Below are 12192 nucleotides of genomic sequence, written 5' to 3' on the forward strand. Positions count from 1 at the left end.
GGCTTGAACCTTTTTATCTATTTCTCATATTGCACCTTTCTACGGCATCTTTCTTTAATATTTCGCTTTTTATCCGTTTATATTGATTATTGTCGATTATAACATTAATATAATTTCACTTTATTTATTCGATTTTTATATTATTATCGATTGATTCGTTAATCTTATTTTATGTCACTTGCGTCGTGCGGTTTTTCTATTTTAATTGATAGCCCTATTGTCAGGCACCCTGAAGACTTATCAACGTGCGGCTTGCGATGAGGAAACGATGACGTTAAAATGTCCGCCTGGTACAACCATCCTTGTCGAACACGCTCAATATGGAAGAACGGGAATGCACGGCATCAGCAAATGCAACTCGTCCGTTCCTCTGATGATCGCAGGGGACAAACCAACGAATCACACATGCATCTGGCCGCAATCAGTGCAGGTATGTGCCAATGAAATTTTCCTATTTTGAACAGATAAATGCCGATCGAGTGGTGCGGCAGCATATGTGGTTTTCAAGTTTATTACAAATTGTTGCTGCATGGATATATTCATCGATTTAATTAACTTAGAAACTGATTGACGTAAAAATCAAATACAACATTTTATAAATTAAAGTTTATTAAAAAGGTAAAATTTTTTGGAAATGTTATTTTTCATTATTACTACAAAACAATTTACTTTTCTTTCTCATTAAAAATCTTTTTTTTGTTTCTTAAAAATAACTGAAATCTTTTGATGCTGATTGATTATAGCACAGTATGGCATGCTAATAAGATATTATAGCTTTTCCTTTAAAATAATAATTAGAAATTTTATATATTAGTAGTATATTGAATTTTATCATATAAAAGTTGATATTGAATTATGCCAAGGTTGAAGTGCGACGAGCGCTTTTAATGCGATATTCTTTTTATCATAAGTTAAAAGGCTGATCACATAGGTATTTCTAGTGTAATAGCGTAGCGCACGAACTTCACAAATTTGCTAAACTTAGTGAGACATGATTCCATTTTCCTGTGAAAGTTTAATATTTGGACGTACTTTAAATTCCGATTATCTTCCGATTCTGCCTCTTCAGCTTCCGAAAGGAAGTTGGCGAGTCCAAACTCCATTCAATCTGAACCGCCTAAATTCGCGAGTTCTGAAGAATTCGAACGTCGATCAAATGTAAGATGTGTCATCTCCGTTTCATAACATCTATGACATCACATTTCGTAATATCACGATTGCTCGATCTAACCTGATACATACGAAAGAACGATTTTCTGAAGTATTTAAATATTTAGTTAAATACAGATCTGAAAATAATTTTGTTGGAATTAACAAAATAATTATGTAGGACTTTCAAACTGGTTGTTAGTGTCAAAACTTTTTGCAGCATTGCTCATCATGCTTGAGTTTCCTACAATCTACATTATTTTGGTGGACAACAAAATTATTTTCAAATCTTATTTTATATTTTTTAATCTGTACCTATTTAAATTTTTAGATACTTCCAAATTGTTCTTTTGTATAGCTGATTGTGAGAGAGGTTTTACCGTCTTTCACGCCTGCTCCACTTCTGACAACACTTTTCATTTCTCTATCTCTTTACTTCGAAACTTTATTCAATGTTTTACATTTATTAGCTGTTTGTGAATTCCTCAATTCTAATCTGGAACAGGATGATATATTCATTCCACTTTCATCTTCTTTTAGTTCTATCCCGTGTGAGTACCAAACTGGAAAGAATCGTAAAGTAAACCCCACCTCTTTTAGAGTTAACCTTCGTTCGCTTCAAGCATCGTAAACCTCAAATGCATGAACTCGTGCCTGAATCAGAGTGCTGTCGTTCTTGTCTATTAGATGATTTTATATGCACGAGGTCGAGATTGTCACAATACTCACAATTCTTCTTATCACGATAATTTTTGTCAGTTTTTTCATTTACACGAAATAAAAAGATAGTAAAGAATTTATCTATATTAACATATAAAATTGTATGGATTGAACGATTTTGCTAAAGTATCTAAAAATTTAGCTAGATACAAATCTGGAAATAATTTTGTTAGACTATTAAAATAATTTTAAGCATAATATGTGTCATGCTATTATAGAAAAAAAATTTTGATATTTTAGCAATCAATTTGAGTGCCCATCATAATTATTTTGATGGTATCTAATAAAATTATTAATGGTACTAACAAATTTATTTTTAGATCTGTCCTATAGCTAAAATTTTATTTATTCCAGCAATAATGTTCCTCTTCCAAATGAATATTTAAATATAAAAAACTATAACATTCCGTATTTTCGTCTTTGACTTTATTTTTCATTTCTTGTGATTTTTCGAAATTGTCGAGTGAGTTCGATTTAAGCAAGCTAAAGGAAGAAGCTTCGTCAAAGGCAACGCAAACAGATGTACTCAGATGTAACTGTAAATATCATCAAAGGCGCTTTCGCAAAGTTTTCGCGAGAATGGTAATCGAGCAAGTCAAGAAGTTGAGAGAAAAGCATCAGTGTGTACGATTTATTCTCTCAACAGGAATGCAACAGCGGGAAGAAACTCCGCGAGAAAATTCCGCGGAGAATGCACCCGCACGAAAACTTGTTTTCTTTGAACTTAATTCACTGGCAATTATGGATCTCGCGCGGGAGCGGGTAAAGGGATACATCCCACGTTGGTCTAAAATCTTAGTTTGCGAAATAATGGTAACTGACCTGAAAACGGCATCTCTATGTTTCACGAAGCATGCAACTGACAAATTCGTTTGAGGTCGCGCGGGCTAAAGAGAAGAGGGAGAAAATGGCACGGTGATATAACGAGATTGTGACGAAATGATGACGAGTATAAAGGTTTTCTTAGAATATACGTTTTTAGTCTCCTTTTTCCGATATTAAATTATTTATTTATGAAAGTTACGATTTAAATGTAAAAAAGCGGAAATCGAATACAAGATCAGTAACAATTTTTTACGTTATAAATCTTTTACGGTACAATCTTGTTTGTCTTAATTGAAACTTGTTCTTTATAATGAAACTTGGTATTACAGACATATACGCGAAAAAAAAAAACTGACTTTGCTGAAGTATCTAAAAATTTAACTAGATACATATCTGAAAATAATTTTGTTATGCCCTTAAAAAGAACTAAGTAGAACTCTCAAGCATGATTAATGTTGCAAAAAGTTTTAACATTCTAGCAGCCAACTTGAATCTTATATAATTACTTTGATAGTCAAACGAAATTATTTTTAGATCTGTATCTAGCTAAATTTTAGGTATTTCGGCAAAATTGTTCTTTTTGTGTATAATAAAACAAGTTTTAGATTTACGTTAACGTCACTGAGCAATGCGATCTTCGGAAAAATCAAGCGTCTCTTGGTAATTCAGAATGGTCTCCGGTTCTATTCTCTCGAAAAAAAGCGGTGTTATTCGCACGATATTGCAATATAATAACTTACCTTTGGTATACAATAAAAATCTTCGCCAGTATCCATCCAGTTTGTGGTTTTCGCGAGAGTCCGCGTATCGATTTCATATTTCATATTCCACCGACCGAGGAAGGAACCATTGTACGTATGATCCCACCAGAATGCGAAAATGGAGTAACTCTTTTATTTTGTCGATGATCTTATCCTCTTCTGCAGATCTTGCTTTTCACAAGATTTACGCTTTCTCTTGCACATTGCGCGATATTTTTTAGCCACTGAATATACGATTCGCTCGACGACGCTTACTTTCCTTAAGATATAAATTTTATAAAATCCTAAAATTTGCCGTCTTTCTTATGCGTACAAATGTACGTGTGATATATTATTACCGGAATTGTGCTAAGAAATAGAGCCTTTGTTAATCCTTTTACAAAAGATCGAACCGTAAAGCAGTGATAGGTATAGTTTTACGACGTACACGATAATCCGCCTTACGCCAATGACTATCCGTAATGTTTTCTACGGGATTTATAACGCTTTTGGATCTTTTCTACAGGCAGAGTGTAACGTATACTACAGAGGAAACCAATGATGGTCGATAGTTCAACGGGCCAAACACCGTGGAAGAATTTTCTTCCTGAACGATTTGTTTGGTCTCTTAACAAAAGGTCGTCGACTCATAAAACAAATCCATAGTAAAGTGTGCTTATAATCTATTTACTATGTTCTTATATTGGATCAACTTACAATTATAGTTAACTCTGAATAATTTATGAAGTTTTAAAGTACTTTCAATCATCATTTACTGCTTTTGATTCTAGAAAGTTTATGTAAAATTTAAATATATTCATAGATTGAACATAAAATTCAATAAATAGAAATTCAAACGATTGCAAATCGTGAAAACTATATGTACGCATATATTTAAAATAAATAATACATTTATACAAAATCTATTGATGTATTATTTTGTTAATAGAACGCTCACCTTTAAATGTCCCCTGTAAATAAAAGAAAATAAATAGCATAGCGACAAGTTCTTCTATAATAGAAGAAGTATAATTGAAGCATATTCTTAAAATGTGACTTTTTCTTTGTATCGACTTTTCTATTTCATCTAAAATGTTGGATGTCAAAAAATGAGAATATTCCATAATACTCTTCTAGTTCTTATTATAGTATAATCTATATTCCGGTATATTTGTACTTACCATAAAGGAATTGACAGTATGATTCGTTTGAGATCGCGAGAAGGAGATCACTCGAGCTATTGGCTTCCAATACACGAGAAATTTCTGGTCACCCTGATGACGCTTCTGTTTTCACGACAGAAGCATTTCCGGTATGACTTCACGTGAACGAATCAGCGCGGAGCGGCGGTACTTTTCTCGGGTGCAGGTTGCATGGGAATTTTCGACTGGAAAGCCGTATTCCTGAATGAAGGCGTATTCCCTGTAGAACCATAAGGAGAGTTCGACTTGAAAGTGGCTCCGTGCCTCGCCAAGCGATTCGAATCTCGCGAAAGGGCTTTTCCGCGCGAGTGCTTACCCTCTGCAACTTCTCAGCGACATACGTCGCTGCTTCCATAAAGAGGTAGGAATTTAAAGTCGCGGTTTGCCGGAATAAAAGCGACGGGTGCGCTCGTGTGCATCCGTAGACGCGTTCCTCGTGAAGAACGTATGTAAATCATGAAAGGAAGATTGAGACTGAAGTGGATGTACAAATATCGATAACGAGGATTCACGGAAATATTTACGCATAAACGAGCGGATATTATTAAAACGAGTAAACTCCAACGAATTTATAATTGAATAAAGGGAGATAGATCGAGATTGGTTGAGGGACTGAGGGAACTAGAACCAATCGTTTTACAGCTAGCTTTGTTGCGAGGTCGGGCGTCTGTGTATCTAAAGATTGAGATCCGATATGCTGATCCTTCAGTTTATAGCTCGATTTTATCGTACGAGGATTTACGTTGGTTTCGTGGCACTTTGTATATTAGTTCACTATACTATGAGCCGAAGCTCTTATTCTTGTCGCGCATCACATATAAGTAATATCCAAGATGCGCGAATAACGAGCGAGAGTATCTTCTGAAACATATTGAGGGCTTTGTATATTGCTAATCGTGTTGCTTTACGGTAAATTGAAGTGGCTCAACTAATATCAAAGCGATGGTCCTACTTGCGCTGAGATTGGTTTGTTAGTTTACGATATCGGGTCCTGATACAACAGTTAGAGAAACGTAGTGGTTTAAGGGAATTACGCGTCCTGACTTTGGCCCCTGGGGCGAAGTCGCTCGATGGAACGGTAAACGTTTACTTATAGTGACGGACGACATGGAAACGGTCAGAATGTATCGACGCACGCGGAAAATCGATTTCTCCCACGGGAACCTTCGCCGCATATACGTGAAATGCAAGAGAATGGCCCAAGACGGAAACTCCGAGAGCCGATAATTAGATGGATATCGTATATACGCGAGAACACATACGCGATCGAGTCGCATACGAGAATCCCAACGTGAATATGTCGGTAGCAGCTTGAAACCTGGGAACGTAATTTCCACATTTCCCACGCTAGGTCTTCTGTCTTCCTTCACCTTCCCACGAGATATTACAACTATTACAATGAACGTTTTTTTTCCACATTTCCATGAGTGAGTTCATCAATTTTTAATTATCACATGTGACACGAGATGCAGGGTGAATTTAAAGGGAATAAAAAATATATTGAAATGCAGCAGAAGCATCTTTTATTAATATAAATTTGAAATTAAAAACGTTAAAAGAAATAATTAATCGATTTGGCTAAGATTCCTTAAAATTAAAATCTCCCAAAGTTAATTTGCGGTTTATATTCTTATTTTCACCTTTTATATGACATAGACTGTTATTGACATTATGCGTCGCCCCGACTAAAATTACTACTCAGTTCATTAAGATGCTTCTCATATAACGCGATTAAATTGCATTTAACGTAATCAAGGCAATGTAACTCGAGCCTTTGCATGTAATTAGCCGATTGAAAATGGAATCCTTGGAATTCTCAGCGATGTGCGGATATCACCAGGCGTTATCGGATAACCAATGACTCCTCAGGAACGCGAAACTCGAAAGGATGATTTCCCGTGATGATGTTACTCGCTTTCGACAGCTAATGCTTTTATACCTTATTACTCAAGTGGAAATTTTCTTAATTAAAAAACCCTATACCTTTTTTCATTTTACGCGCTCGCTCACCATTTTATCTCTTCCGTTCTATCTTCCGCAGAATCCAATCGTTGCAGTTCCGGATAACGTTGAAAACGCATTTCCGTGAAAGTTGGAATATGATTTTTACTTTACCTTTTGTCAAAAGATTGTAACCGCTTGTTACAACTCTTATGTAACCTTTATTTTGATATTTTTTTATTCATTTATGAATGTTTGCGATTTATCCTTTTTAATATGATGTTATATGTGAATGAGTTAAAAATTTAATCTTAAAAATTTAAACCATTATATTAATGACATTAGAGCGATATATGAATAACACACCTAAGTAGAAAAATACCTTATTCGGTCTGAGCTAGAGAGATTAGTGTTTAATAATATTTCAATATGAAAAAAATTTATATCACCAATTCGGTAAATTGCATGCCGATTCAATTTTTGATTTTGAAATGCAATCTTAAACTGAAACTGGGACAGTAATACCTAATTAAATCGATAGGCAATTTAAGGATATTGATACTAATCAGCATCATTATCCTTAAACTATTGTAAAGGATTTATTGCCAAAAATGTCATCTCAGCTAAAGTTTAAACCTGGATTTCTTATTCTGTGATGGACATCTTTATTATACTAATTCGATCACACACTATGGCATATGGCAATATTTAAAAATTAAAACGTTTTTATTTATATCTTCATGAACAGCTCATCGCTCATCTTGTCGATTTATTCTTGCAAATGTTGGCACATGGCATACGATTTTGTTATGCAGGTCGACCTCAACGATATTAGTTTTACTTTGTCCGACAGCTTTTCATGAAAAAAGCAAAAATAATCTCATTTTAAACTCAAACTCATCGGTGAAAAGGTTTGGCTGCAAAATTATGTCTTTATTTCATGTAAAAGCTAACTGGTTTAGTTTGAAGTTGTCACAGTTTGTCTACCGTCTTTGATGCTTTTTTTATCCAGATGAATACCTTTTATATCAATTGGAATAATCGCGGCAAAGGATTTCATTGTAATTTTAGTCTTCAAAGCAGCATCAAACTAGATTGTTCTATTGCATTTGCAGTTTGTTCACGTTATATTAATCTCTGCAGGATTTCCTCTTTTTTTTTTCAATGATCTGTGCATAGTTGCTTAATGATTTTGAGATATATTTGCATTACTTACTCTCTTTAAAAAATTCTAAATGATTTTAACAACTTTTGCTTTTTCTAAATATTTTAATTTTGATTTTAACAAATAACTCAACACAAAGTTTGATATGAAATGATACATATATTTGTTATGATATATTAGTGTCGTCTTCATAATTTATCTTTAAAAGATAATTTTCTTTATTTTATAACAAATTTTTTACCTGACAGTTAAATTAAATATACGTAGGATATTACTTTTGTAATGTATTATGTTAGAAAGTAAAATGTAACATTTCTTAACAGCGCGAATTGATGCTCGAAGGAAATCAGAAAAGATATAAAGTGATACCTTTTGTAATTCTTATCGATTCTAATCGCAAAGTGAACGGATCTTCTCATTGACGCGTTAGCACTCACTGTTGCAGATGGTGGTTGGAGTCTGTCAAAAAAAGCGACAGTGTAAGTTCAACACTGATCCGAAGACTTTCCAAGGTGATCCCTGTCCTGGATTACGGAAGTACATCGAGGTCGCCTACAAATGCCGTCCCTGTAAGTACGCTCATCCATATACATACAGATATTCACACGTACGTCCGCACGGATGCATGCGCGAACGTGCGCGAGCAAATGTGAGATCGAGCACCTTCGAGAAAGAGAAAAGGAATCGTTTTTCTCTGAGACATCCGATTCCTTTTTATGCGAACATCGAGCGTCAGGTCGATTCGCCGCTCGCATAAGAACCGGTGATATCGATGAAATTCCTTGCGCGACACGCACGACGGATCGGCGGGAGGCTCGCGGAGAAATTCCCAGGTGCGACGTGATCCAGCAAATTCCGACCGATTCCGGTGGCTGCGGGAATATTTACTGCGGGTAAAAACGTAATTTTGCGATTATTCTGAGACGAATTTAAATTAAAATCGAAGTTTGACTATAAATAATATAACTTGCTATCATTATTTTATTTCGTTAACGAGTGTCTTAATTTTAGAACGAGTGGAAAGACTTAAATAAAGCTAATGATTATTTATCAATTAATAGAAGCCTTTATTTAAATAATATTTAATTATTTGGCTTTAAACTACAATAATGAACATTCATATGTTATCAGTATAAATTATAATTAAACAAAAAATTAATTATAGTTAAACAAAAAATGAAATCCCCTTGCTGTGCGGAATTATTCGCTGCAATACGGGGCAATGCCCAATAGCTTTTATTTTTGGTTTAAAAATGAAAATTAATTTATCTTAATAATATATAAATGTTAATTATTGTAGTTTAAAGCCAAATCTCCTTTGAATAAAGCTTCTATAATTAAGAAATAATCATCGGCTTTATCGTTGAAGACTAATTTCTCACTTAATGTATCACAGTAATATGCACGAGGAACTTACATTGAAAAAAGATGCGGAACTTTTGTAATTGCGCGTATTATTAAAAATTCACTAATATGATGGCAAATACAGAGCCGAAATATACGTTTGTTTGATGTTTAAACAAATTATTGCAACTTAAGATTTATGTCATTAAATTAAACAATAATTTTCGTTGAATTTCCGCATTGATTTCTGCGCTGATTCCCATTGACCCATTACTATTTATTATTTGTTTGGTTTTATTTAATTTTTTCCTTATTATAGATATTCGTAATTCTCTCATTCTCTCCTACATCAAAATTATCGAAAACATATTAATGGTATTTACTTTAAATAGCATGTGCGATTTAGGATCACATGTTACAACGTGGCATTAAGCATATATCAATGGATTGCGAGAAATGCGAGGTTATCACTACTCCAATATAATACTGTAATATTGTTCGCATTTATTCCGTGTTTGCAATTCCCTCATTCTCCCCTATACTCTTATTGCTCTACATAGTTAAATAGATAATTAAGAACAAGGTATAAAAAATAAAGGAATATTTAATTATAAATAAATTAGCAATAATTTATTTGTTTCTTTTTGAAGAGTAAATTTTAATACTTTTGCTTTAGACATTAAAGTTTATAAATTTTCCCTTTGTATCGCATCGAATTTTATTGCATTTACTATGCTAAGCTTAGTGTGAGTAACAAAACCATGCGTTTGAACAGTGATATTAGAGATCTATACATACGCATCCACGTAAAGCAATGGGGACAACCTGTTGCAGTAACAAGCTTCAAGTAATTTTTGCTACGAAGTATAGCAAATACTCCATCGTGGCACGTTTTACATTCTATAAGTCCGCACTGGTTCCTGCAGCTCGTGCTCAAACCGCAGTCATCTCATTGTTTACTGCGCACACGGTAAATCCAAGTGCTTTTTTGGGGCATTGCTGGCAGCGTTAAATCACTCTCCAGAACAAAGGTGTGTCAGTTTCGCGCGTTGAAAAAGGTTACCGGCAGAACAGTCAAGGGTTAACATAAGCGCAAGAAACCTAGTTTCGTGACCAGTTTGTTTTAGTTCGATACGATATGGGAATGTTAAATAACAAAGTCGTGGAATGTTTTTATTTCTTTTATTTTTTTCACGGTTTTAAATATAAAACATTTGAGTATAATATATAGAAAATATTAATCCTTATCTACAACTATGAAAATTACACCTATATTCTAAATTGTCCTGTTTGAAATATAGAATGCAAATCTCCGCCTTACGGTGATTGATACAGAAAGGTTTAAAGTTTTTTTTTCTTACAATTTAGAACTTCATAATATCAACCATACTACCCGTCTAAAATTTTTGCTTTGGATTTATATGACCCGTTACTGCGTAGTCGAGGGTTAAACATATTGTAGGTATTATTGAAATTTATTTTTTGAACTGAATGGAAAGCAATATATAATTTTTACATACTAGTTCGATTATTTACAGTCTGTAGATTTGGGTTTTAAATCGTAAATTTATCACGTTGCATGTTACACTTTTAAAAATATTACGCATGCTTTTTATGCCATTTGCACCAGAACACATCTGATAACACTGAAGTATTAAATGCATTATTTTCTATATTTTATTTCTGTGTAACCATATATGAATATTTTTAACAAGACATGATATAAAAGTTATTTAAAAAAATGTGATATTTTGCACACCTTTTAAAACGAATATTTTTTTTATTTACAAGTATTGCTAAAAATCGTAAAATAAAATTGATATTTTAAAACGTGTGATAGTTGAATTTTTAAAGCAATTTGTGTGCAGCATTTTTCATGATTATCAACAAGCTTTTTAATTTACGATTAAGAAAAGAAAAATAGATTAATATATATTTAAACGCGCGCAATAAAAATAATATTCAATAAATAAAATAAAAAATACTACACTTGATCCAATTCTCATTTGATTGTAGAGTAATTTACAAGACAATTTTTGCTTAACAAGCTTCGCAATCATTCTGCGAGATCGTTTTCAAAAGAACAGTGAGCGCAGGTAGAACACTTGAACAGATACGAAGAAAAGTTCGGGAAACAAGAGTACATATTATGGCGAGCTGAGAAGTTTTCCTCGCGTATTTGCACCGTGTAATATAGAAGACAATGGCTTTGAATACCATCTCGGAAGTTCTTGCCTTAAGATCTTCTAGAATAATCTTTAATGTCTATAAAAAGATTGTGATCCAATGCAAGAAGCACTTCAAAATTAATTTCTTTATTAGTGATCTACGCAAAAGGAAAAAATCAAAATTATAAGGGCAAACAATTTATTTTAGACTAATTGAGTGTAATATATACTTTAGTTAATTTAAAAGTCTTAAAAAAACACGTAAATATACTTTAAATATTTAATATTATGTAAAATTATATTAATAACAAATATATTGTTATATGTTATACATTACTTATTAATACATATTATATATTTATTATTATGCAACATGACACATGACACATACATTTTGAATAGCGCCGCAGTAATAAAATTATTTGTAAAAGCGGACAAGTAGTATAGATCAACAATATATTTGACAGATAATTTGTGGATACACATGTATAACCATGTAGTAAACAGATGAGTTTTTGAAAAATTCATTTAAAAAATAGAGACTTCAAATAAACTTTGTTTAGTGAACAAGCATTTTATTATTCAGTAGATGTATTTAATGGTCGTGTAAAAATTCTCATATTAAGTCATTATGAATCTTACAGCGTAATAATGTAAAGTATACTAATAAACAGTATAAAGTATAGTAAACAGTATAAAGTATAGATAATAATATAAAGTATAATAATATATAAAGGTGTAAAGTATAATAATATAAATATTTGATTAATTTTATTACGTAAAAAATATGAAAAAGGATGAATTTATAATGCTTTAATATATAAAACCTTAAAGACAGATTGTATAATGCAAGTTATTTCATGCATCGTTTTTCGCACTGATAATTCTGCTGAGAGTACGGCTTAACGCATAATTTTCTGGATGCGAAATGACGAGTG

At 32.9% G+C, this 12192-nt stretch overlaps 1 protein-coding gene across 1 annotated transcript in view; it reads left to right on the forward strand.

The window, feature by feature from the left end:
* Window positions 1–212: 212 nt before the first annotated feature.
* The window catches only part of LOC108729458 (uncharacterized), a gene marked incomplete at its 5' end in the record, with an annotated part of 69487 nt that continues 57507 nt past the window's right edge, over window positions 213–12192 (forward strand). The window contains 2 exons of the mRNA XM_018458588.1: window positions 213–430; window positions 8173–8311. Of these exons, the coding sequence (XP_018314090.1) occupies window positions 213–430; window positions 8173–8311 (357 nt within the window). The remainder of the gene's footprint in view (window positions 431–8172; window positions 8312–12192) is intronic.

Source organism: Mycetomoellerius zeteki, unplaced genomic scaffold, assembly GCF_001594055.1.
Source record: "Mycetomoellerius zeteki isolate Tzet28-1 unplaced genomic scaffold, Tzet1.0 scaffold735, whole genome shotgun sequence".
NCBI classification, from domain to species: Eukaryota; Metazoa; Arthropoda; class Insecta; order Hymenoptera; family Formicidae; genus Mycetomoellerius; species Mycetomoellerius zeteki.